This window comes from Polistes canadensis, unplaced genomic scaffold, assembly GCF_001313835.1.
Source record: "Polistes canadensis isolate GaletaPanama2010 unplaced genomic scaffold, ASM131383v1 scaffold_86, whole genome shotgun sequence".
Taxonomy (NCBI): Eukaryota; Metazoa; Arthropoda; class Insecta; order Hymenoptera; family Vespidae; genus Polistes; species Polistes canadensis.
The window spans coordinates 161843-189157 of NW_014569633.1; the positions used below are offsets into that span (position 1 = coordinate 161843).

Sequence of the window (27315 nt, forward strand, 5' to 3'; positions counted from 1 at the left end):
GCAATATAGATTGTTATCTCTGCTTGGGGACTCGATCAACCAAATGATGCAAGAATGAAATTTTATCCAATTTTTATATTGATCCTTTTATATCTGTCTATATATATATATATATATATATATATGTGTAAAAAAATAATTGATGTGAACGAGTAACAGGATTATTTTGTAACTCGTATTGTTCAATTTATAAAGCAATCAATATTTTCTTATAAAAAGAAACAGATTTTGGTATCATTAAACTATATTCAATTGGTATATTGATTTTATCTCTCGTGAAAAAGTGTATTTTATTATAAATAAATAAAATTGCGTTACGAATAAATATGTTAATTATTGAAAATTTACAATAAAGTAAGGATGTTATCTTATCATTATAATTCGCGAATGTTCACTTATTTTTTATATTACGAAGCACGAGAGATTTTAAACATTTTATTATTTTTCCAAATCTTATGTCATTAATATCTCTTAATTTATTTTGAATTAGGAGTAATAAAAAAAAAAAGTAAAGTTAGATAACAATAAAAGAAGAGTGAAGATAAGGAAGACAGAAACATTGAAATTCTAGGAGCTTGGTTATAGCGGTGTATACAGTAGTTGTACGGTTAGGGGGTTGAATAGAGCAAGTTTAGTTCGTTGCTGGGTAATTTATTGGGACGGAAATGATTCCATTACCGCACACCAAAATAGGTTATGCCACTTCGGCACGACTGAAACCAGCCAGAACATTCTGAATGCGGTCGTGTACCTATGTTTCTCTTGTACTTTTTTCTTTCTTTTTTTATTATTATTATTTAAAATTAATATACGTTTTCGATATGAACGTTGTTTGTTTTATGCAGTTATAAAGTAAACGAGAATAACTCGACGAGATGATGAACGTTAGAAAAAAAAAAAAGAAGAAAAAAAAAAAACTTAGACAACTTCCTTCCATATCTATAATCATTTTCTCTTCTCTTTACTCGTTGTCAATAACTCTTGAATCGATTCCTATCTTTGAGCGCAACGTTCATGTAAAATTTCTTGCGATCTCATCATGCTTTAGACAGCTCTTTTAGTGTTTGCATGGTGGAAGCCAATCCGTCTTCCTTTAAATTCAATCGCGTGATCTCGTTGAGTTTAAAAACAATGAATGAAGGATGGATCTCGATCCCGGAGACACTTGGGTAAAAAAAAATTGTCATTAATTTTAAAACTTTATTGGTTAACTTAATTATTTATCTACCTTGTTACTTGACGGGGATTATTAATTAAATTATCTTTTTGTCTCATTCATGAATGAAGTTTGTTTCTTTCAAGACGGATTGTGTGAATAAGTGTGAATATGGTAATTATTTATTTTTAATCTATATCAGGATAAAAAATAAAACTGACAAAGTATTGTTGCGAGAAAGATTTAAAATTTATACTAATTATGATAATCAGAATTATTTGTTTCTCTACTCTTTTTATTTTCATTCCTCTAGCAATGTAATACACTTTCCAATTTTTTCCTTAAGCTTGATCCTTATGTTTGAATATAATGTATGATATTATTTGCATTCTATGTTGTAGTGGTTATATCTTGTTTGTTGTATAGCATAGTTATGTTTGTGTTTATTGTTACTTCCCAGTACAGATTATATTGATCGTTCTCGAGTACTGCAGTTGATGTTTAATTATAGTATGCTGTTGCATCTTAGATTAGAGTTTATATTTGTTTGTTATATTATTTGATGTATTATTTTTGCTACTTAATTGTGTCTTTTTGTGTATTCAGTTTTTGCCAATAGTTGGTATCCTTTTATTATAAATGTTCCATTGTTTTGTTTGTATGTTGTTGACGACATTTCTTCATCTGTCGTCGTTGGTTATTATGCTATTCTGCATAATGTCAAACTATTATTATTGAATAGTATATATCCAATCAGTCGGAAAATGTAAGACAACATAATTTTGAAGGTAAAGTGCCGCCATTGGGAACAATGGAAGAATGTAATGTGAACAGACTGATCGAACTGTTACGAAGGACAAAGCAAATTCGATAAAATGCACATCCAAAATGGAGATTTAATTGAAATGAAATTGCAATTTGGAGTAGTGGTGTGTTTCTTTTAAGATAATATTTGGTTTAAAGATTTTCTTACTAGTCGAGTTGAATACATTGTGTTCTTAATTTCTTTTTTCTTTTCTCTTCTTTGGATATAATAAATTTTGGAAGACTCAAAAAGAATCGAGAGAGATATTGAGAAATGAATATTTTATAAAAATTTATCTCTACGATGTGCGTAATAGTTATAATGGAATTAGGTCAAGTTATAGTAAGGTTAATAACGTACGAAAACGAACGAAGGAACGTTATATTCCGTAAGATAAAATTCGATTTGATCCTTCTTCCGAGCAAGCACAAGTCATTTTCGAAGTAAACCTCAGGATTATGCGGAATCACGTTTCTCTACGCAATGGCACATATAAATTTTACGGCAAGTTTATCCCTTTACTCCTAGCACCGAGTGAACTAACTACGGTCAAATATATCGCTGCCATGGGGTGGATACACATTGTCCACCAACATGAATTAGACCATGGTTTTCAATGATATTAATTTACGTAGTATTTAATGCACATCATATATATACATATATATATGTATACATACCTTTCTACCCGCAATGATAAATTATTTTATTTAATAACGAGATACGTCCGTGAAAAAGGAATTCATTATTACCGCAGGCTCGACAATAACAGAAAAGAGAGAAAAATAATGGGAGAAAATGACGCAAACCCCATATTTTTATGCGGTAGATAAGTAAGTACCCAGCGACAAAACGTGTTATCGAAATTTTGTTCTATTCATTTGTATTTTTTTGTTCTTTTATTTTTTTCCATGTCCGCGCGGCTACATTTTCCTTCAGAAATCAGGAATAAAAGGATGGTCGGGGTGGGAGGGATTGGTTGTTTCTCTGGCGGAAAACTAGGCGTCGAAATGTTATGGGAAACAAAAATACAAATACAAAAATTACATTCGATATTTATCTTTCTTTCTCTCTCTCTCACGATGACGATAATGACAATGAATCGATATCGTAAATATATAATTTATTTAATTTTGATCGTATTAAGGAATATCTCAATGATTTTATTATAATTAATTTCTTTTCCCCAAATAACTATTTAAATTTTTTAAAAAAGGAGGTCTCGCGATTCGGGCAAATATCGCTTGTTATTTCCAATAAAAAACAAAAACAAAAAAACAAAAAAAGGAAAGGAATACGTAATGCGGGCAAACGAACGAACAGTGTTGTTGCAGTACCCACGCACTTTTCACTGCAAATGCTCTATGCAAAATATCTTCATTTGTCGCGTTTCCGTTCGTCCGTGAAAACGCGAATGAAAAGCGACGAGTTTGATGAGTTACGTGTCCGTATACGTGCACCAAAAAACGAACATTTGTTTCTCTCTCTCTCTCTCTCTCTCTCTCTCTTTTTTTTCTCTTTCTCCTCTCCCTTTATCGAGGTCGGTGTTACCTGCGTGGGGTGTTTTTCACTCGTTATACATTTTTCTCGCGTTAGCACCGTACTTCAAACTAAAATGAAATAAAAGAAGGAGAAGAAGAAGAAGGCCGAAAAAGTAAACAACACGTAGAGAAGAAAACAGTGATCCCCAATGATAGAAACCATATTCATTATTGTATACAGGGGGGGGGTACCATATTTTAAAATACAATTTTCCTATGAGACAATATTATGATTTTTTTCGATTAATTATGTTTCTGACATAACATAATTAGTTATATTATTATAGATTAAGTTTTACTTTTCCATGGTTTCTTAGAGACCATCGAATAACCATCTTCGTTATTCTGTTCACAATATAGAACTTTAACATACATAAACACACTCACACACATATTGGCAGAGAATTCAAAAGTCGAATGGAAAGAGAAGAAAAGAGAACGCGTTGTCGGTTGATTCGAAGATAAAATGATCAAAAGGGGTCAACGTTCACGACTTTAGAAAAGATTACTTTGAAAGCTCGTTCTGAGGAAGTGAGTAGTAGTAGTAGTAGTGGTCTTTGTAGAGACGAAGAATAGGGAAAGGCACAATCGTAATCAGATTTTGAGCGTTTCCCATTTTCTTACAGACGCGACAGATCATTTATTAATCTTCCTTTTTGCTTTTCTATTGTAATTCTTCAATAAACTTTATAATGAAAATTTATTTTTCCTTAGATATATTGGAAAGTTCGATCTTTCTTAAAGTATTCGTATTATTTGTTTAAAAATTGAATAAAGTTTATAGGAAACGGAAGAATAAAACAAAGATAACAAAAAAAATCGTAATCAGATTATGAGAGTTTGTTTCTTTTGTCTTTAACCTACGAATCATATTTTTGTTCATTTCGTTCATCTATTATTTGTTAATAATTCATCGACAAAATAATTGTCTCAACGACGTTGCATAAATTACATTAGTTACAATTTACTTGATGATTACTTTCGAAAAAAAAAAGAAAAAAAGAAGAAAAAAAAAGAAAAGTAACATGACATTTACGTGGAACAAAACCTTGGAATTTTGATCAATCTTCCTTGGGTCTAATAAAAACGTCTCCGAATTTGATCCGCTTTCTTCGACACAAAGGAAGGAAAGAAATAAGAAACCGTTTTGCGATAGAACGTCGTAGCAGCATACAGCGGAACGATTTGAAAGAGCGAAATCGTTTTCCACAGCGAACTCGATATTCCTATTTTCGAAGAAATCCAGAAAGCACATACTAGATAGGATATATGAGATATCAAAAAATGTTTCGCTATAAAAGCTCTACTTTCTACGTATATGTGTATGCATTGTTGCGATAGTAAACATAATATATAAGACGATAATCTTTTCGAATGTCCTTTTTTTTTTTCTTTTCTTCTTCATATTATTTTTCTTTTATCTCCCGTCGATTGAATGAAAGATTTAATTAATTATCGATAAAATAATGATGCGAAAATGAGAAAGAGACCATTCTAATGAAAAAGAAAAAGTAAAAAGATAGAATGGTTCTTTTATTCTCGATCAAACATTGAGGAGAAGTTTTTTTTTCGTTTATTCGCTAATCTAAAAGGTGAAAAGAAAAGAATCGATAATGAAAACGTGAGGAAATGTTCGGAGGACGTCTAACAGACCGACATAAATTATTCCGTCATATTTTTCAATTGGAAGGAACTCATCGATCAAGATAGAAGGACGCGATTGGTTTTTTTTTTTTTTTAGAAAAAGGATGGTTTGTTCAACTTATTACCGAAAAAAAAAAAAAAAAAAAACAAAAGTAATTCTTTTATTCGAGACGCCGAGGAATATTAGATCAGCAAATGCTACGAAGTAATGAATTAAGACGGAAAAACTTTCATCGCGGAACCAATAATTGACTAATGTTGGCTGTGAAAAGGTAAAATAAAAGTCGAGTAAAAGATAAAAAAAAAAAAGAGAGAGAGAGAGAGAGAGAGAGAGAGACATTTTGAGTAACTTTTAATAAAATGTGTCCGATTCGCGTAATTTTAACACACACACACACGCGATAAATAAATAATTAATCAACATATACGTACGCGTAACTTTTGTCAATTGACGATATCTCTATGAATAATATGTAAAAATGTTGTAAAAAGCATACTAGTTATTTATTGTTCGATTTTTTGTTGAAATTTCATTAACGTCATAGTTCGACGTTTAAAAAGTGACTATATAAGTTCGTTGTATTTGCTATTACTCTGTGTTCATAAATTCATTCATTGATCTTTTTTTAAAGTTAGGAAAAAATAAAAGCTTGCAAAAGCTATATTACCTCTGGAGCCTTTAAAAAACAAATTTGAAAGCAAAACGATTGACGTGCTATTCATCCATAAAATATCTGCATAGAAATAGCTACGATCATGCTTATTTTCGCGCGTATACTCTATCAAAGTATTGAATAATATCATTGTTACTTTTTACCCCTTTCCTTTTTTTTTTCTTTTTATGTATTTCATCTTCAATAAAAATACGAGGAAAAGAGAGAATGTACGTATCTTTGTCACCGTTGATATTTAAAATGAAACGTCTCAACGCTTTTTCTCATTGACCTTGTGAATATTCTGACGTCCCATGTTAAAGTTCGCAATATGAAGCTTTTAATTTAATATTCTTTGTACGGATTCTTTTTTAAAAAGACCATTTTATGCGATAATAGACGACCAATGACATCCTTCTCTTTCTCTTTCTTTTTTTTATTTCTTTTTATGTACAATATAAGTGTACTGCCACGTGTATGGGTTTTTATTTGATCACATTGAGATCCACCAACTAACCCTGTTCTCGTTCCCATATTTTTATAGGCTACTCACACGCCCGCTTTTTTCTTTTTTTTTCTTATTTCGTTAAAGCCAAGCCTTTTTTTTTGTATTCCTATCTTTGTTTTTCTCCCTCTTTTATTCTCCGTCTTTCTCTATAAATCAATTCTCGTTGAGGAGTGTTATTTGCGATAGGCAAGGCTAGTGTGCATAAAGTTTATATTCAAAAAAGAATGGACCTTTTATAAATCTACGTGTAGGCAACAAATAATAGTAAACATTTCGATGAAAATTTGTTTTCTCCCCTTTGTTTTGGGATATATTATATTCAACAGTTATTATAGTTACGTTATATCAATTCTCAGTTCTTTGACTATACTATAATAATCGTATGGAAATTGTAATTTTTAACATAAATTGTCAATCACGATATACAATTTTCAATTTTCCCTTCGAAATGTCAATTATAATCGTTGATAAGAAACTTTATTCCGATAATTCGAAATTTCAATATAAACTTGTCATTTAACATTTAATTGAAATTTGGTTCAATGAATTAATAATATAAAGATGGTTTATATATATATATATAAAAAAAAAAAAAAAAAAACGAAAGCAAAGTTGTAAAAGTTGTATATCTAATAATGAATGTAATGAGAGGGTAAAGAGGGGGGGGGGGAAGAGGCAAAAAAAAATTATTGAACAAATAATATTACAAACAAATGTGTCTTTGTTAAACGGTGGGTTCTCTTGGAGAGAAACATCTGTTATCGTGGTACGTAACTAAACTTCGATACTGGTTTCAGCGTACTTCGCACCATGTATAGCATTCTCTCTATCTCCATGGTAGAATAGCCGCGCAATTAGCCGACTGTCGCTTTAATAAGGATTTGTGCGATGCGTTAAGGTAAACCGAAGCCTGACTGTTTACCAGCAAACAAGTAGACCTTCTCTCTCTCTCTCTCTCTATTTCCCTTTGTTTCTATCTTTCTCATCTGATACCCATGTTTGTGAGTGTCGATTCTACGAAATATAACATCCACGTACAATCCCTTGAGAATAAGGGCATTCTAAAGACAATTAACATTTCTCATTGTATCATTTCTGTTATCAATTAAAACGCGTTAATATCGATTATTTTTTAATCTTAACAAAGTAAAGTAAGTAAGAGTAATGTGTCGATACTTTTTTTTGCATATATTAAATATTTTCAATACTAACAATAAGCGTTTATTGTTATAATTAATTATAAATTAGTTCAATGAATTTTTGGAATATAAAATTAGATTGAATTGACACAAAATTATACACAAGTAATCCGGGATTACTTTAATGAAATGGATATGCGTGGTGAGATTAACGATCGGATACTCTTGGTATTATCTTTTCTTGAGAAGAAACACACGAAGTGGTGGTATGTTCGTCAACGATAACCCAGAACTCGTTGAGACTCTCACGTAGCTTGAGGGTAGAGGCATTTACGAAGTAATATATGCATTGGTAGCTGTTGAATATTTTGTACGCTTCACTCGTAAGAGAAAATATTTAAGGTAAATGGGAAGAGACGAGAGGAAAATGATAGATATGTATATACAACCTATATCAGGATCATCATTTGTTTTCCAGCATTATTGTGGTAACCGTGTTAAATTTTCCACGAGTTATATACATATATAAATATACTCTACAAGACATTGGAACTCTTGTGCCTGTTAAGCATGAATGCAGTAGTTCCTTCTTCATGTATCAGAGAGTGTTTTCCTAAATACACGAAATCTAATTTGGACGTATCCCAAAACTCAATGAAGTTTCATTTTATATGTTGCATTCGTGTGAGTGTGCCTGTGTATATTCGATGTATCTTGTTATATATATAAACGTAACACGATGACACTTTTTTTTCAATACATATACACAGATAAATAAAAGTAATAATAAGATTGACGTTATAAAAACTTTTTTCGTTAAATGACAATTAATTCGTCTATCGTCATCGAAAAGTATAGCAATTGTAACGAATTCTCGTTAGAAAAAAAATTAATAAAAAAAAAAAAACATACATATATTAGTAACAATAAAACGATTAGAAGAAACGTCGGATTTTCTTCTCTTAGATCTCGAAGCAAGTAAGTACATATTATATAACTGAAGGAAGAAAAAGAGTTAAAGAAAAGTAACGAAAGAAAGAAAGAAAGAAAGGTGGTGTATAGGGGGAAGGGGGAGGGGGAATACACGCTGAATGGACAATAAGTCTCGAAGAATTTATCATGGAAGCGTAGCGAAGTTTTCCATTCGACGTGAATATAAAAAGTATCTCTTTTCGCTATGGTTAAAAGCCGAAGAAACTTGGCGATCGAGGTCGAACGGAGGTAGTAGCGAAGAAGATGTATAAGTATCGTGCGAAAGAAAGAGAGAGAGAGAGAGAGAGAGAGAGAGAGAGAGAGAGAAAAAGAAAGAAAAAAAGAAAGAAGGAAAGAAATAAAGAAAGAAAGAGAGAAAAAGAAACATTTGCAAGATACGACGATGTTTGATCGATCATACGTATTGAAACTCAAAGTAGGTGGGAAGAGTAAAAAAAGGTAGAAAGATAAAAAGAGAAAGAAGAAATAGAGAACGGGTCAAAGTGTGAGAGGAAAGAGAGAGAGAGAGAGAGAGAAAGAGTGTGTGTGTCTTTCTTTCGTCTCTTTGTACGGGTCGACCCAATTCTGCCCGTTCAATTCGCGACACAGGAAATGGGGTTGCATTCAAAAAGGTACCGCGCCATTGGTTCATCCGTGATTCGTTCGGATCAGCCTCGACTACGGATGAGTTTTTTCCTCCTTTGGTTTTCCCGTTACCCACTCTACCACCCACCCCTCCCCCTTCCCCCTACATGCTCCTTCCTATCACCTACAAGCCTATCCTTCCACTCTCATTCTTCTTTCTCGTGCCTTACGCGTCGTTCCTTTTAAAGGAATTCCTTCTACGTTATTTCAATGCGATTCCTGAAATTACGTTTTTCAGATGTCGGAAACGTCGTCGAGTCGTACTACTGTTTCTTTCTACCAAAACGTCTTGCCGAATAAATCGATTATTTTCATTCTATTTAATGTATTTAGGATATTACATTATATATTTGTGTATATATATATATATTAAATTAATATTTATAATATAAAAAATAATGAAATAATTGTTAATAATAAAATATCTTACATGTCTTTTTATTATTATTTTTTCTTTTCTACGCGAACACATTTTTTCGGGAGGCTTTTTTCAGTGTTTCTTTAGGACAGCGTCCATTTTATTCCGGTATTTTTTTTTCTCATGGTAGCGTCAGGGTTTTTTTCAGATTTATTTTAAGTTTTTTTTTGTTCTGAATTTTGTCAGAATAAAACGAGTATTTAGCTTCCACCAAGCTAAAGGAGTTGCATGGGGGTTGATGGATAGGGAAGGGGCTTGACATTATTTGTTGTACAAGAACATATAAACTACAACTATTATGGACTTCTTCAAGTAGTTTAGAAAACGTGTACACGTGTGCGTGCAAAGTATCGCAATCTGTACAATGTTCGGAATGTATACATTGATCGTATCATATATAATATAATTTGAATTGAACATCTCCATGTCAAATAAAATAGACATTTATGAGGAAATTAACCTGTAAGTTAATTCTGGATAGCTCAAAGGTGTTAGTACAGTCCCTTTCGAAAATTGGAAGACCCCCAGGTTCGAGAGTTTAACGACCCAAAATAGTTATATAGATTTTATCGATCTTTCGTGTCAGTAGAAACGAAACGAACTAATAATTTTCTAGTAAGAGGGACAAAGTACATATAGAATCGCAACACTTCAAGATGTAATCAGTTTGTAGCATAGCGCAACAATACGGTTAAACATTCGAGTTGACACCCTCTAGTAACATATACACATATACGAAAATACGCATTGTAAATCTCCGTGGCGGACAACACGCTTACTCCTCTCCTTCCCTTTCTACTATCTCACACCTTCTCTAACCTATATTCTCTCTTTCTCCCCCATTCTTCTCTCTCTCTCTCTCTCTCTTTCTCTGTAGAATTCTCTCGCGAACGCATCCCCTTGTATTTCGTTACCGGATTTTAGCGGTCTGTCAAGGATACTGAATTATTTTCCTCGGTGCAAGTCATCCCGCAAAGTATGCAAACCTTATTTGCAAGCTACGCTTCGTGCATTTCTACTTTGAGATCCAAAAATGCCGCGGGCGTAGAGAGAACTAGAATAAAAGATAGATAAAGAGATAGAGAGATAGAAAGAGGTAAACTAAGAGAGTGCTGTATAGCGTTCTTTATAGAATTACCTCTAGTTGCAAAAATAATAAATATAAACTATATTTTTATATAATATATATATATATATATATATGTATTTTTTTTTGTATTACTTATATGCCAGAGAAATGTTTATAAATTCTCCAGTTACGTATATAAATAATTTTCTAATTAGATACTGTCGTTATTTTTTTCCTCATTTTATATATTTATATTTTATCAGAAGATCCTATGATTAAAAGAGAAATAATTAAATTCGTTTACTACTATACATATAAAATATTACATGTTATTTTTGTATCTTATACATTATAATTAAAAGAAAATTGATATAAAGTAGGAAGAAAAGATAGATATAAGAGCCGTTTTAAAATTATTATTTTCTCTTCTTCTCTGTTTCTATTTATCTATTTACATCTTTCTCCTATCTATTTCTCTTTCTATTTCTCTTTCTCGTATTCTGTAGATAAGCGAACTTACATACCTACATTATATACATTATAATCCACGATGGTGTGCTTATATTAAGTTTCTGCCAACAATTCGTTCAACAGTCCCAACACGAGACAGTTATTGTGAAACATGTAGTGGAATTATTCTGTACACCATGTATATTGGTCGAGAAGTTGGTTATCCTAGTCCGTCAGTTTTCGTTGTAGTAAACGTCAAGGTTTCTACGCTCGAATGAAAGAGATACATAAACTGAGAACATTCATTGAATTGAGAAAACGGGAATGGAATGGGTTACGTATTTTCATAACAATGGGAACATTTACCTAACCAAACTTTTTATTAATCAAAATATCGAATTAATTATTATTATTATTATAGAATATATTTTTGAAAGGTTGATTGAAAATCGTATAGTCCAACGTTATATTTAGTTTCTTTCCATTTTCATATCAGACTCGTATGACGATAATAAAATTAGATCAACATTTTCATCATCTAACAAACGACTAATTTATTTATAAGGAATATTATCCTCTAATCCCATTTAGATATTAATTATTTACGCTGGAATAATTAAAATTAATTTTTTTTTTTTTTCAAAAAATAAGAATAATCGAGGCATTAAGTTTAAGAAAGAATTAGGAACTAAAGGTATGACAAATTTTCCGATGTTAAGCGAAGCGATGGTTCGTAATAACATTCATCCACTTTGGATTAAACTCATTCCTGCGTGTTTCTCGTAACCGTAGTTGCAAGGTAGTAGTAGTAGTAGTAGCATCGAATATGGTCGCTTCGGGATAGGTTATCAGAGCTGCCGTCGGTCAAAACAGTAAAATCCCGTTGGATTAACAGGCGGAAAACTTTCGTTGGATGATATCCCCGGCACAAATTATCAGGAGAGTGGAAAGCCGTGGGCTAACGTGCGGTTAATAGCAGTCTAATTATCCCAGATTATACGTTCACGTCGCCGATGATAAGTTAATGTCATCGCAAGTCGTAACGATCATCGTAATTATGCTTTTCGTCGTTTCACTATTCGTATCTTTCAATTGTTTCATTTTGTATTTTTCTGTTTTGTGTTTAAAATTATTCTATTTATTATTTTAAATAAAACGATACAAAAGATTTCTTCAAATTTCAATATCACATAAACTAATGAAACTAATGTGAACTGTAAAGTAGAAAACTTATTTGAAAAAAGAAAAATCAAATGATTATTATTATTTCGTTTGATTAATTCGTAATCAAAATTAATCACGTTCATTATTTTTGGATATACAGTCCATCACTAATTTAAATACATTTTTTTTTTTTAATAATGATCCTAACTGTGTTATTAGTTGAAGGATTTTATCGTAGTCGGCTTATGGGATAGCATGAAATTCGTTTAACGTGGATTTGAGATTAGGTTACTCCTTCTTCTTTTCCTTTCTAACTTAGGGTCCGCAAACATGTTGATAAAAAAAAGACTCGTTGACCGCAGAGTCAAACAAGGTACTCGTAAATGCATTTTCGTTGTAGTTCAACGTGTACGTAGGATTTTTTTAGAAGTTGAATTTTCGGCCGGGAACTTTGCTTTTCTCTTTGCGGTATTCTGTAGAATCATAGTAAATCCCCCCTCCCCTTCCCCTCCCCACTTTCTCTCTTTTTATTCCTTTTGTCTCTATTCTTTCTATGGCACATTTTTTTTCGCCGGTATATACACGCAATAAGCTCATTATTAATTATACTACTCATGTATAATATATAATAAAATAATACGTTGAAACGTGAATATTCGGATGATATAATTCTGGCTTTTCAATGTTTCACAGATGTATTTAAGCTAAATAGTTATTATTCTATAATATATTATTATATTTAAAGAGCAATCTTTTGTTAATGAACAATATAAAAAAATTAAATAATTACTTTTGACTATTTAATTTTTAAATTTAATCGTTTTATTTTCTTATAAATACGCTTTTGTTTTGTTTAATTAATTATATACAAGAATTTCACTGATAACAGAATTAATCGCATTGTTCGAGAAAATCCTCTCATTTTGTTTGATAGCAAGAAATGTTCCGCATTTGAATCGAATTATTGGCTATCTATTGAATTACATCACGCGAGCAATGAAACGAGGAAGATTTTACAATTTTGTATTTAATAAATTAGCAGATATTTTGTGTCGATTTTCTTGCGTGCATTTATTATTAATTATCAACAACGTAAATGCGTTTCTTGCGTCAACATATTACGAAAGATTATGACATCCTATTTTAAACCAATCGTACGACCGGTAACATTTGCCTTCCTTTTTGTTTCCTTTTTTGCCACCTGCATATAGTAATCATAATTAATTCTATGATAAAATTCATCGGAAATTCGTTACTTTTGAAAATCGGATTATAAAATGGAAATTTGTCCTATTGTTTCCGTTCAGTCGTTGAAACTTTACGATATAGCAACATTTGTCATAAATACAACGCATAATTGATTTTCCATAACTTATTTTTAGTTAATTATAAAATGATATAATAATATAATAATAATTCGAAATCGTGTATATGTTATATATATATATATAATAACAAAGTTATGAAATAAATTATATTCGAAAATGGCGATTAATTTAGATTTGAAGTTTAATAGGTTTTTCTTATTATCGTGAAATTAATAACTCTTATATGAATACCGAAAATCGACGATGTTTGAAACTAAACATAAATAATAGGTTCGTGTTGCTTCATTACGTGAGAGTTGATAACAAACATTGCTATAAACGGAATAACGGAAGACCACATAAATGTTGCACAACTCGCGTCGTTTCGATGTTTACCACACCTACATGTGTAACTTTCGAAATCAACACCTACGTATTCTGCTTAACTGTTTCTCGGCATGCTATTCTCAAAGTTTTCTACACAAATTCTTCCTGAAAACATTGTGTATCTATGCATTTATGTATGCAGGTATGTTGTACCTATACGTACGTATGAATTTGTGATTTTTACATATACCCAGCTTCAAAAATATTTCTTTCTTTTATTTATATTCCTCCCTGTTTTGATTTACAAAATATTGCACACGTTCTCACGTGATTTAGTAAAATTTATGTGTTCTATGGAATGAACACATGAATGTTCTAAAGGAATTTACAATTATAATAAGACTTATTATTTATTATTAATAAAAAAATGTATTCATCGAAGGTAAATATTTAATGTGATATTTTTAAATATACATAATCTGATACCTGTCATTATTTCAAAAATATTTTTATACTAACTAAGACAGTTCTGTTATAGATTAAAATTTTGATATTTCGGACATTAGTTGCTCTGAGTTTGACTTCAATCCACGGTGAAATTTTATCTCAAATTTAACGTGATACGTTAGAATGTCGGAAAAAATATTTTATATGGTTTCGCGTCCATCCTGATATTTTTGTAGTATTTTTTAATCGCCATCACATTGCACACACTGGGATTTACTCTTTCTGAAAAATGAAAAGTTGTATTTTTTTTTTTTTACAAATGTTCTCTTCTTTATAAAATGTTACAATTAATTAGAAATTTGTATGATTTTATTCTCATATATATATTCAATATTTCTTATCTATTTTATTTATTCACTAATATTAATTAACAATCGAGGCAACCTAATGTTATAAGAATTTTCTTCATTCTATTCTCCGATACTCTCTCATGATTAACATTATTATTATTATTATTTTAATTAAAATTATAATTCAGAAATAATTTGAAATATATGTGCATACATGCATATATAATAATAATAATAATAATAATATACAAATATTACGAATACAACTCTGTTGATGTAATTTACGCGATATAACGATGAAGGATAACTAAATATAAATTATGAAACAGAAAATATCGATATCATGTATATTTATATAAATTTTAATCATTTGTAGATACTTTTCTTTCTCTTCTCACTCTCCCTCTCCCTTTCTCTTTTAAGTTATAAAACATAGGTTCGTTCCACTTCTCCACTCTCATTTAACTTTACGTGGAGTAAATGAGCAATTCGGACGCAATAAAAAAGTTGCATCCTCTCGGCGTATAACTTTTAGATGAGAGTGGGTTGAAGGAAAAGATAGATAGATAGAAAAAGAGAGAAAGAAGAAACGATGACGAGGAATAGAAGAAAGAAAGAAATAAAGAATGAAAAGAAAAGGGATAGTAGAGGGAAAGCGAGAGAGAGAGAGAGTGAGAGTGAGAGAGAGAGAGATAGAGAGAGAAGCGGTTAAACTAAAAGATAGGACAGGAAAAATCGAAAAGGAATTAAAGCAACTGCTACAGAGGGAAGGAGAAAAAAGTGAGAGAGGGAGAGAGAGAAAAAGAAAGAGAGACAAGTTGAGGAATGGAAGTTGGTGGAAAGAGATAGGAGATAGGAGATGGAGAAAGAGCAAAAATATGTTCGATCCAATCTAACTTGAACGATTGGCTCGGTGAAACTGTATCGACCTTGGTTGCTTCGATAAACGATAAATTATTTCGATTTTCTTCCACGACCATTTGGATGAGAAATAGTTTTACTATTGCTTAATGCAATTCTACACCTACCATACTTTGGACCGACTATTAAATTTATTTTTGTCGGTACGGTAACGACCAATATTAAATTAATGTTCTATCGCGCGTTCAAAGATTCGCTTAAAAGTCGACAAAAAGATAAAGATTTTTCTATTCCTATTATCGAAATAACCTTCTGTTCAAAGTGTTCAACATTTTGATATATTCAAAGGTAATAATATTATAAGATCGAGAAATATTTTTATTTCGAGAAATTAATATGCAACAATTTGTTTTGTCATTTTCTTATCGATATTTTAACTATTTAATATATGATTTATTTATTTTTTTTCTTTTATTATCATTACAAATAATTTATGAGATTATTTCCTATTATACATATATAATTTAAACAGAAGCAAACACAGAACGAAGACGAATAATAGTAAAAGCTTATAGGAACGATCTCGCCGTGTTAATAACACTAATAGTAATAGTAACAATGGCACTTTGAGATTAAATGTAAGTAAGCATACGCGCTCGTAAACGATGCGAACTTACGATATTACTAAACTCATGTTGCTATGTTTACACGTACGTAACATACACTTTGATACCGTGTTAATGCACAAAGGTATAACTATTGCTTCATTTCATTTGATATCTATTATCATTTGGAAACAATAATAGGTACGACGATCTTTGATCATTTTAATCGATGCAATGAAACATATACACGGGAAATATAAAATACTTTTATGATAATTAAACATTTAAGTACACGTTCATTTTATATGTGAAATAATTATAAACATTTTATAATAAATTAATAATATAATAAAAGAATGTGTTGTTTTTGTTTGTTTTAAATATAATTCGAGATACAATCTTTATTATTATAATAATAATTAATAGTGCATGCGTATAAAGTGAATTAGTATAAAAATATCTACATATATATATATATATTTTTTTCTTCTTTAATCTACATAGTGAGTTATCCAATAAGAACGATATCAATAATTTGAAATGTAAAATATTGTCAGAAGTTAAAAGAAGCATAGAGCGATAGCAATATATTACAAAGTCAGATTCGAATATAAAATATCAATCTAGTTCTCCCACGACGCTGAAGTCGATTTAATCCACAACTCGAAGTAGCAAGAGACTATAAATAAATTTTACACACGACCAAAGAGCTCGTAAATCAGATGGTCGGTTTCCAATACATTCGATCACGTATATATCAGGACCAATCCCGTAGAGGCGTTTCGGATGAAGATGAACGTGTAAATTCAATAAATTTTCTTTTAAATCATGATGTGATAAAAATCCTATTAGAAAATCGAAGATCTAACTGTTGTGTATGAATCTTTATATATATATCAAAATAATTAGTATAAAAAACATTTTATATGATATGATTATACACCTAATGATAACAGGGAATACAATTTATACATGTTTTTCAATTATTGTCATTTTTGTAATTGCAATGATAAAATAATTATTAATCGGTATCATCATTATCATTAATGATTTTGGAAGGTGATTCACATTTCGGTTCAAGTTCTGTAATATTTATAACTTTTCTTCATTATCAGTGACACTAACGTTCGAAAACATTTCGTTTGGTCAGCGTAGAAAAGTTAGATAAGTAGGACACTTGTAAAGACACTCGTAAAATTATAGTCGGACGAGATTCACCGCGTGGAAATAGTAGCACAATGGTGCTTGGTAAAATTATTTATCGGTACGATTGTTCGCCACTTATTCTGGAAGGTTGATCGTAACAAATATCCAAGAACAATTTATAACCTAGTTTTTCGCGGATATCCTTGCTAACACTCACCCCTGAAACGTGCAGCAACCAATCGAAACAACATTAATGGAACGTAATAAATATCCCCTTTCATAGTTCTCTTGTACTTCCATTTTCGACGGTAAGATTTCTAATATATCTCTTTCTCCCCTTATGATAACCAATTACCTTGAAACGATCTTATATTATTTTCAGAATATAAGTTCTTTATCTAGTACGATAACACAATTTATGAATTATTGTATATCTTGTAAATCATATTTTATTATATATGTTACTGTCAAAGCCAGAAATCAGTCATTGCTAGTAATTCCTCGGCATTACTATGAATGCAAAGAGCCTTCAGACGAAGTCGGAAACTGAAAAATTCTCCCAGTTTTTCCTAAGCATCGAACATAATACTTTGATATTTTATAGAATATCAAATTACTATTTAAATAACGTTAAAAAGAATACATCCTCGAGCACAGGCACACAGAGCCATATTATGAAATCTTGCATTAGATATTTAAGTTATAAAATTTCTTTCTTCATTATAATATATATTAAACGATTATATTAATTATTAATAAAATAATGATAATATATTACAATATCTATAAATAATAAATCGTTGAAATAAAATAAGACTGTTTAGAATTTAAAAACTTTTCGAAGGACTAAATTTATGCGAACGAATGAAACCAAGAAAATTGTGCTGATGTGAAATTTTCTACAGTGCACAAAACTTCGAAAACATTAAATTAGGATTTAATCAGACTAAAATTTTCGAATCGAGTTTTTGAGTTTAAGAAAAAGAAGAAGAAGAAACGTGTGTAAGCAGTTTGTTGGAAAGAATGGCTTATAGTTTTGCGCAAGGACGATGAAATTTCATTTCGATAAAGGAAGATTTATAAATATAAAATTGCCAATTGGTGATCCCACGCGGAAGCGGTCTCATCTCGGTTCTGTTATTTTCACGGAAATACGAAATCCAATTCTCGATAAGATTCGCCAAGGTTTCTTCTATTATTTTATACATACATATATATATATATATATTTATACATATATATTTCTTCTATCGGATCCGCACTCTATCAGAGACGATAGTCGGCGGATAGATGATTCGAAAAAATCGTGAGTAAAGAAAAATCTTTGTTATATCGGAAAGATGGTTATATCTTGGGAACTACGAGGAACGATTTTACACAAGCGTCGGAAATTATTTCGACTGACCTTTCCGACTTTTATCTTTTGTTCTCTCTCTCTTTCTTTCTTTCTTTTTTTCTTTTCTACAATTCCCTCTTTGTCTTTTATTCTCCGAGAAATTTTGCTTTATTGAAAAGTCCCTCCTCGGTTATATTGCGTCTTGATTCTTCCTCCTTGATATTTCCGGTTAGTAGAAAATTGCTTGCTTTCATTTTAAACAAGATATATGGGGTTAACTTTAAACGTCAATAAATTCAATGAAGTTTTTTTTTATCTTCTCCTTTACCTCTATTCCACGCACTAATTACACATATTTTTTTTTTTTTTTTAATATTCGATTAATAATTTGTCATTTCGCGCGAGGGGTATATTAATAAATAAATAAATAAAATCTTTTAACCAGAAACAATTTTATCCAGAAGCAGCAGATTATTTAATGAATCTGTAATATCAAGTCTTTAAACTATACGTTCTTTATCTTTCTTATCCATTATACTTTCCTCCAGTTTCACTTTTCTTAATTACTTATTCCTATATATTCAACTTTAACGAAGTTGGATAAAATAAGTAGAAATAAAGGGAAAGAGAGATAGAGATAGAAAGAGATAGAAAGAGAGAGATGAAGAAGTTTACGATGCGTAAAATTACAGACTCTTGTTAGAAGATAAAAAGTTTGAAAAAAGATTTCTATCATCGAACGTATTATATATTATTTCTACTTACACATACAATCCCCTTGATTAATATTCATTTATCCAATTAAACGTTAATAAAAGTGTCCTGATTTTCGATCAGTTGAAGATGAGAATTATCTAGAAAATAAAGTAAAACGAATTGTCTCTTAAATCGGTCCCGCTGAAGTTTCAAACATTTCGTGATATAAACTGCAAAAAAAAAAGACAAAAAAGAAAGGGTGAAAAATCCGGATTTAAAAAACGAAAAAAACGAAAAAAAAATGAAAAATAAAAAGAAAAAAAGAAGAAACGCGAGGGGGGGGAGAAAGAGCGATGAAATACCTCTTGCAGAGGATTTTATGGGTAACCTTTTATCACGGAGCACGCGTTTTATCGTTGCAGAATCTAATGACGAAGAACAAGCGGACAAATTGGCGTCGGCTGTTGGCAGGCGGCTTGGTAACCATTGTCGCATTGGCCTTGGTAGTCGCCGCAGTAATTCTTTTGACCGGCAGCCCAGATAGCTCAACATCAAGAACGACAAGCGCGCCTGGTATTTCCCTCGAAGAATGGCTCGCCGGTTCGTTATCTCCCAAGAGCTTCAACGCGACCTGGCTCAGCGGTAAGTGTTTCACACTTTCAATTGTCTTAAACCGAGACAAATGTTCCTTTCCTTTCCTTTTCATTCCTTTCCATTCCTACTAGTAGTACTCTCTCTCTCTCTCTATACGACAAAAGCTTTTCTCTCCTGAGATTAGCCAGCTGAATTATCTTTCGCGTCAGCAGCAACCCATCAAGATGCGGGAGTTGTTGAAACATTTCCTCCTTTACTTTTCAACAATTTTCATAATAGAGTCTTGGAATAATTTGAAAGTGATTAGGAGTTTCCTTACCTATCGACACGATACACTGAACGAGTTTCTATTAGTAGTTTATTTATTATTATCTCTTTGACAAATTCGATATTTCAAGTTTAGATAATATATCATTGATGTTATTTTTTTGTTTTTATTATTGTTTTGAGATGCATCGATTTTGCATGATCGTTTAAGATTTTTATAATTTATAATTTGATTATATATTATTTTTGTTAATTGAATTTGATCTTGTTTGTTTTGCGTTTAACAAGGGAGAAAAGTAAACTTGTTGTTCTAGTCGATTAGATATTTTTTTATTTATTTCGAAGATCATTTTAGTTATTGTGGGTTTAATTGTAAGTCTTACGTTGCGTTAATTACACCAGGGTGGAGGTTGCTTTGTTATTAGGTATACTATTGTTTCAATTATGTAATATATATATAAATAGTATATATATAAATGAAAAATGTATAATGTTCAACGAGAATCGAGTATTATTCATATAACATTTCAATCAATGAAATTCAGATTTCCGAATTTTCGATTTAGTATGTAACCACCACCTACTCCATTCGAAAAGTAGAAAATATTGTACCATCAAATGGGAGTTGAAAATTTAATGGACCACGTAAATTGTTAAATAGCGGAACAAGCATTCGTTGGCAAAGAGTCTATTACTTTTTTTTTTTCAAATGAATATTGTTCCCATCGAATAAAAATAATCACATAGTGTGACAAGTAACTCTCTAAAGAAGAAAAGATAACTCAATATAATGTCTAACGATTTCCTACAATTCTCATAGAAATTCTTTGATTATTCGTAAAGCTTTGAGAAAATAAATTCCGTTGGTGTCGTTTTAAAAAAAAAAAAACCCCATCGAACGAACGCGGACGAATGTTGGAAATCTAAAAACAGAGAAAGAAGTAGTAGGAAAAAGTAGAGAAATGAGAAGAGAAAATAAGAAGAAGAAGAAGAAGAAACAAGAATGAAACGGAAGAAGAAGAAGAAGAAGAAGAAAATGAAATAAAAATAAAAAAAAAAAAAAGAAAAACGTCACAGAGAGTGCTTTGAGTTTAGCGATGGTAGGGGTGGTGGTTGTGGTCGTGCTGCTTGCAATTCGACTAGACGAGAAGAGAAAAGAGCGAGAAAGGTGTACTCTATGCCGGTAATTATAGTGGTTGATGAGAGTTTCACGCTAGGCTGAACCACAGCCGCCATCTACTCTGCACCAAATTAAGGTAACTCAGTGCGCGGTTGACTCCATATGCGTTTACCGATAAACCTTACCGGTGCTTCTACTACCGACATCCACACAATATATTTCTAACCCGTTAATGCGATTCAACTTTTCTTTCTCTTTCTCTTTCTCTGTGTGTGTGTGTGTGTGTGTGTGTGTGTGTGTCATTTCCTCTCTCTTTCTTTCTTGTATCCTTTATCGTATTTCTATACCAAGTCTCGTTCGAAACCCCGACGACCACGGTTCAGATACGTCCTTTTGAGAAAATCCCGAGTGATTTCATATATAGCATGGACTAAAGCTTCCCCTTTTCTGAGGTTAGGATATATCCCGAATAAAATAAGGACGATTTGTCTTTTGGCAAGTTAATCTTCCAATGGGTGTCAACGAACCGTAAGTTTGTTATTATATTTAACAATCTAAATTCGTTTCGTCTGACGTTAACGAATGAATTTAATACTTGTCATGAAATACATGTCGAATATAAGAGGATTTTAGATGTTATTGATTGATTTAATCGTAAAAATATTCAATTCAGAATATTATTTTAATAAGTACGAGAATTGATTAATATGTGAACGTGTATTGTATCAATGATAACGGTGTGAATGAATATATCTCGTGAAATATTAGAAATGGATTAATAGATTAGATACAATGAGAATATTTAATTATGATGTGATAATAATAATATAAAAGGTGAGTTTTAAGAGAGAACGTACTTGTTCGTTATAAGTGATTGATTAATATTAAAAATATATTCGCGTGTATCATTAATATTAATTAAAGTATTATATTGACCTCATATATTTAATGTATTCATTCATATTAAATCCCGCAACATTATTTTCCATGATAAGGATTTACATTTCATCCAAGCAATGTTCTGTTAAAGAAAATAAAGGTAATCCTAGATACACATATACAACGCGATAAAGGATATACATTTATCTTACCACGGCATAAGTCTATATTTATTCTCGACAAGCTAGGTAACATCATTTATTATACCATTCTCCAATTTATCAACTCTTGGCCAAAAGAAATATTACCGCCGGTGCACCTGTTTGAACGCGTTAAAGAACGCGTTGCCTGTTTTAATGGAACCATTTTTTTATATCGCATCTATCAAGAAACTTGTTATAGTTCTTAACGAAGTAGACTTGTCAACGGGACTAGCGTCGAATTTCTTTTTCTTTTCAAGAGAATTATAAATAAAATAATAAAATCAAGGATAGAAACAGAAAGTATAGAATCTAACGATATGGATTATGATAGTAATACAAATCAGATGGTATAGTCTCATTATTATTATAGATTTTATTATATTATAATATTATATTAATTTTTCTTTCAAATATCTTTCATTTTAAATCCGGAAATACTATAGAAAAACAAAAGACAATTTAAATGTTAAGATAAAAAAAATTGTAACATTAAATTCATACCTAAGATAAAATAAATATTGATGGTTAACATCATCAGTATCAGGTGCGTAAGCGTGACTGTTCATTGGCAATGCTTCATTGGGTTCTTGGCTTGTAATTGTTTAAAATGATGTTTACCCTAGTAGCAGGTACCCTGAAATCGATGGAGGTATGTATACGCGAGGGATCGTAGAAGTGTAGGATGTGGATGAGAAAGAGGCGTAGATGGTTGTGTAGTTGTTGGTGGTTGAGAAGACGGAAGCAGAGTAGAGGGAAATTAACGCTGATAGAGGAAACTAGAAGGGGTGAGAAAGGACAGGGACAGGACACGTAGCCTAGATATATCCGGCTATCGCGATCCCCCAATTTGCGACAATAGCCGTGATCTCCCTGCCGATGGGAGTTGCAAGGGTACTGCCTCGTTGCATTCACGTATCTCTCTCTCTCTCTCTCTCTCTCTCTCTCTCTCTCTCTCTTATTAATTACTGCCTACAATGCGAAATTCCCATGATTGTAAATCCAGTGTCATGCGATATACAACAGCGCACAAGTCTTTCATTTTTCAAAAGATTAAATCTCTTTTAAACAATACCTTCTCTTCATTACATGTCTTTTCGGTTTGTTGAACTCATTGAAAAAGTCATTGATAAAAGGAATAAGCGAGAGAAGGTAAATAAGAGTCGTACGAGAGAGACGGTTGGTCAAGTATCCTTCTTATTATTTTACTTTAGTATTTTTTGTGTTTTCTACGAAAAAGTAGTTTCTCCACTTGTTCTTATCCGATGGAAGGGTAAGGATTCGCGTATAAATGTAACGTTATAAGAACATTTCTTTTTATTTTTTTTGTTTCTTTTTTGATCTTTGGGAATGACCTTGGGATAGGACGAGCAAAAAGAAAATACCGGAAGAAGATCGAATTGCGATCTAGCCAGCGTTAATTAGTGGTTCTGCATTGGCAGCTATGAAGTCGGTTAAATAAGGGGACCCGTTGTTGTAAAAAAGTGCCGTTAATTAAGGTAGAATAGGAAAAAAACGGAAGGAAGGAAGGAAGGAAGAAATGCAACGGACAAGTTCCCGTTGTGGTAATTGGTATCCAAGAACAGCAGCGCCCGCAAAAATACTCTTTCGCTACTCTTCTTCTCTCGAATCGTTGGCGCGAGAAGTAGACACGAAGAAACTTTGGCAAAAGCTGTATCGTTCCCGACTTCGGAGCACGCATAATGGCCACTGATTAAATCCGTTTCTACAGACGGAGACAAAACTTCCCTCTTAAAATACGCTCCTCCGAGCTTCGGGCATCTTCTCTTTCCTGTTTCTTTTCTTTTTTTTTTCTTTTTCTTTTTCTTTTTCACCTAGTCCCGTCGGAAGACTACTACTTTTTCTTCTCAATTCTTTTTCTTCAACCACCACAAATTCGTTTGCCTTACCTCATTCCCCTTCTTCTTCTTCTTCTTCTTCGGTATCGAATCGATACTAATCTCCGGTCTAATGATTTATTTTTTACTCGATTCGTTAGATTAGATAAACACGTTTCTACTTGAATCGTTGTTATATTTTTGTTTAGCGAGTTTTACTTTGATTACTAATTTATTGAAGCTTCATTTACACTTCAATAATTATAAAAAAGGAGTAGAATATTTTTCAAACTTATTCACTATCGTAAAGTTATTTTTTTTTAAAATCACGATTTGACGATGAACAATTGATAAATTATAAAATGTAAACAGTTATTTTTCATTTAATATAAATCAAAATATATAAAATATCGTTGTTATATACTCGTCGTTATTTTTAAAAACATCGTTCGACAATTCGGCCAAAAATATTCGCGCGTCTCGCATAACAAAATATTATTTTCCGGTCTAGACGAGCAAATAAAACAGTATTTGTAAAATAAAATATAAATGAAATTTATCGACAATGATCATTTATAAATTATATTATAAAAAACTAAAATGAAATGAAAATTTGTCCAATCTAATAAACGGTAGATAGAAAAAACATGGATAAAAATAAATATACAATTAAAATCAAAACGATTCGATTGATTATTTTCTCTCGAGGAAAATTAATCGGTATAAAAAGAAATGGTAAAGAGAAAAAAAGAGATAAGAGAAGAATAAAAAAAAGAAGAAGAAAAGAAAAAGAAGAAGAAGAAGAAGATAATAAAAAAATGTCGAAGCATTCAATTTCCGTTTGTATCGTGCGTTGTCCACGGATAATCGATCATGGGTTTCTTCCTTTCTACAATATCGACCGATCTGCTGGCGCCTATCGCTGCCGCCATTTATTTATACCCGAACGCACACGGAAATTCAGGTACACGCACTGTCTCTCAGTTTCCTGCTCGTGATAGCAATCGTATAGCTATAGAAGGAAACGCTGGACTATCGAGAATGGTGAATCGTACGGATCTAGATATAGATATATATAGTATATGTATATATTTACATAGACATACATAAATATATCTGTATAGGCATACGCATATGTGGTAGTTTGCAGAAATTGTCCATAATTTTCAACGTTCCCACGAGTGTGTGGAGTAACACGAAAGAGAAAGACGGAAACAGGGGGAAACATCGATGAACGTTCACGAATGTCCACGAGCTTTGGCTTCAACCAGAAAAGCGTAGCAGAAGTATACCCAAGGGAGGTTTTCCCTTGCACAGGAAATGCGTCCGATTCGTGGAGATGATCGTAAACGGTGTGCGAAGACTATAGCAATACGAACTAAACGACCGATTCGAAAAGCTTTGCTTTTCTCTTTCTCTATTTCTCAGTGTTTCTTGTTTTATATATATATTATATACATATATACATACATACATATATGTTTTATTTATATATATATGTAGTTTAGTAGTTAGGTGACTAGAACTCTACCAGTTGGTCGGTTTCGGACCGTGAGAATCATTGTTATCTCCTGATAACAGGTCCCACTGGGCAGTCCCTTTTCGTATACGTGTCACTCGTTGCTTCGATATATCTTCCCTTACATTCTTCTTTTATCGTTCGAAATATTGTCTCTATCTATTTGGACACACCAAATGGGATGTCGAAACATATCACAAAACTTGGCCATGCTCGTTCATGTTTTTGTCGATCGACTAATATTTTTTATCAAATATTATAGTACCTTGCTTCGAGATCTCCAATTGTTTTTTCATATTCCCATTGTACTTTCTTCTTCTTTTTTTATTATACAGGAAAAGGGGGAATTTTTACACAAGAAAGTTTGATTTTTCTAAGAAAACAAATGTTTGTTTGTACTTTGAGAGTATAATCATTTTGTCATCGAACGTTTCTCTATCGAACTGTATTTCGATTAATTATACCTAATGAATGTTTATTTCGTATAATTAATCTAATTGCGTTTTCATATTCGAAATATATATATATATATTTACTAATTGTCAATTGTTGTTGTATTGGAATCGGAGCGAATAATACGAGCCTTTTTCGATTGATTAATACATATATTTTATAAAGCATATATATATTTTTACTTATAAAGAAAATACACGTCCGAACGCTATATACGAAGATAAGCTTTAATCTGTTTATTTGTTCAAGGAAACCCTTTGTTATTCAGATTTTTGGGATATATCGTTCAGTCAAACTGTACGATATTTAAAACGGAAATTTCTTTTTATCTTTTCTTTCTTCTCTATTTTTCATGTTCAATATTACTATCGACGCCCAGGTACAAAAGCATATTACGTCCATGAAACGAAACGAAACGAAACGGAACGAAACGAAACGAAATGAAATGAAATGAAATGAAACGGGATAAAATTTTATTAAAATAAATCTCCCCTAAACTCTCGAATTTCTCATCTTTTTCACACCCCTTTCCTCAACCCTTTCCATTTCTTTTCCTTTTTTTACTCTAGGATAAAAAAAAAAAACGAAACGTACTAGTTCGGTTATAGATTGAATTTAATACGCTTCTGTTTTGTTTGAACCAAATTCAAAATCTTCTTCCCCCTTCCCTTCCCCACTATCTCATTGTTTCGAATAAGTATTGTTATCATATTTTGTTGTCATATAACACAATCTATGATGATAATCTTAATCGTTTGTATTTCATAACGATTTGTTTTTATATTTTTTCCAAAGTAAAAAAATATGAAAAACTGGAGTTATAATTATTATCGTAAACGTTGAAATAGTTTATCGTTGAGATTGAATAATGTTCGGTGTGAGATAAATTAACGCGAGTAATGAGCATCCTTTAAAAGGAAACGAACGATACGTCAAAACGACGCGAATGTTCGGACGAATAGTAGTAGTGACCCGTGCAAAAAAATTTTTTATAATAGATCGAGAACGATTCGGCTTTTCCTTATTTTCTTTGTTTTTTATTTATTTTTTTTCTTCTTTTTGTTTTTTATCTTTAGCGATACGATCTGAAATATAATTACTGAATAATGACGTGCTCGTTATTTTGATAAAAATTGTATTGTACTAGATATATGTGTGCATAATATATAAAGTCGAAAAATCGTAACAGTACTTTCGAAAATTATT

The 27315-nt window shown here is 31.5% G+C and overlaps 1 protein-coding gene across 11 annotated transcripts in view; it reads left to right on the plus strand.

Annotated features, from left to right (window-relative positions):
• Positions 1–27315, plus strand: part of LOC106786863 (venom dipeptidyl peptidase 4) — a 247255-nt gene that overhangs the window by 150521 nt on the left and 69419 nt on the right. For all 11 annotated transcript variants that reach the window (XM_014748711.1, XM_014748718.1, XM_014748717.1 and 8 more), the window contains one exon: positions 19662–19881. In XM_014748711.1, coding sequence (XP_014604197.1) covers positions 19662–19881 — 220 coding nt within the window. The remainder of the gene's footprint in view (positions 1–19661; positions 19882–27315) is intronic.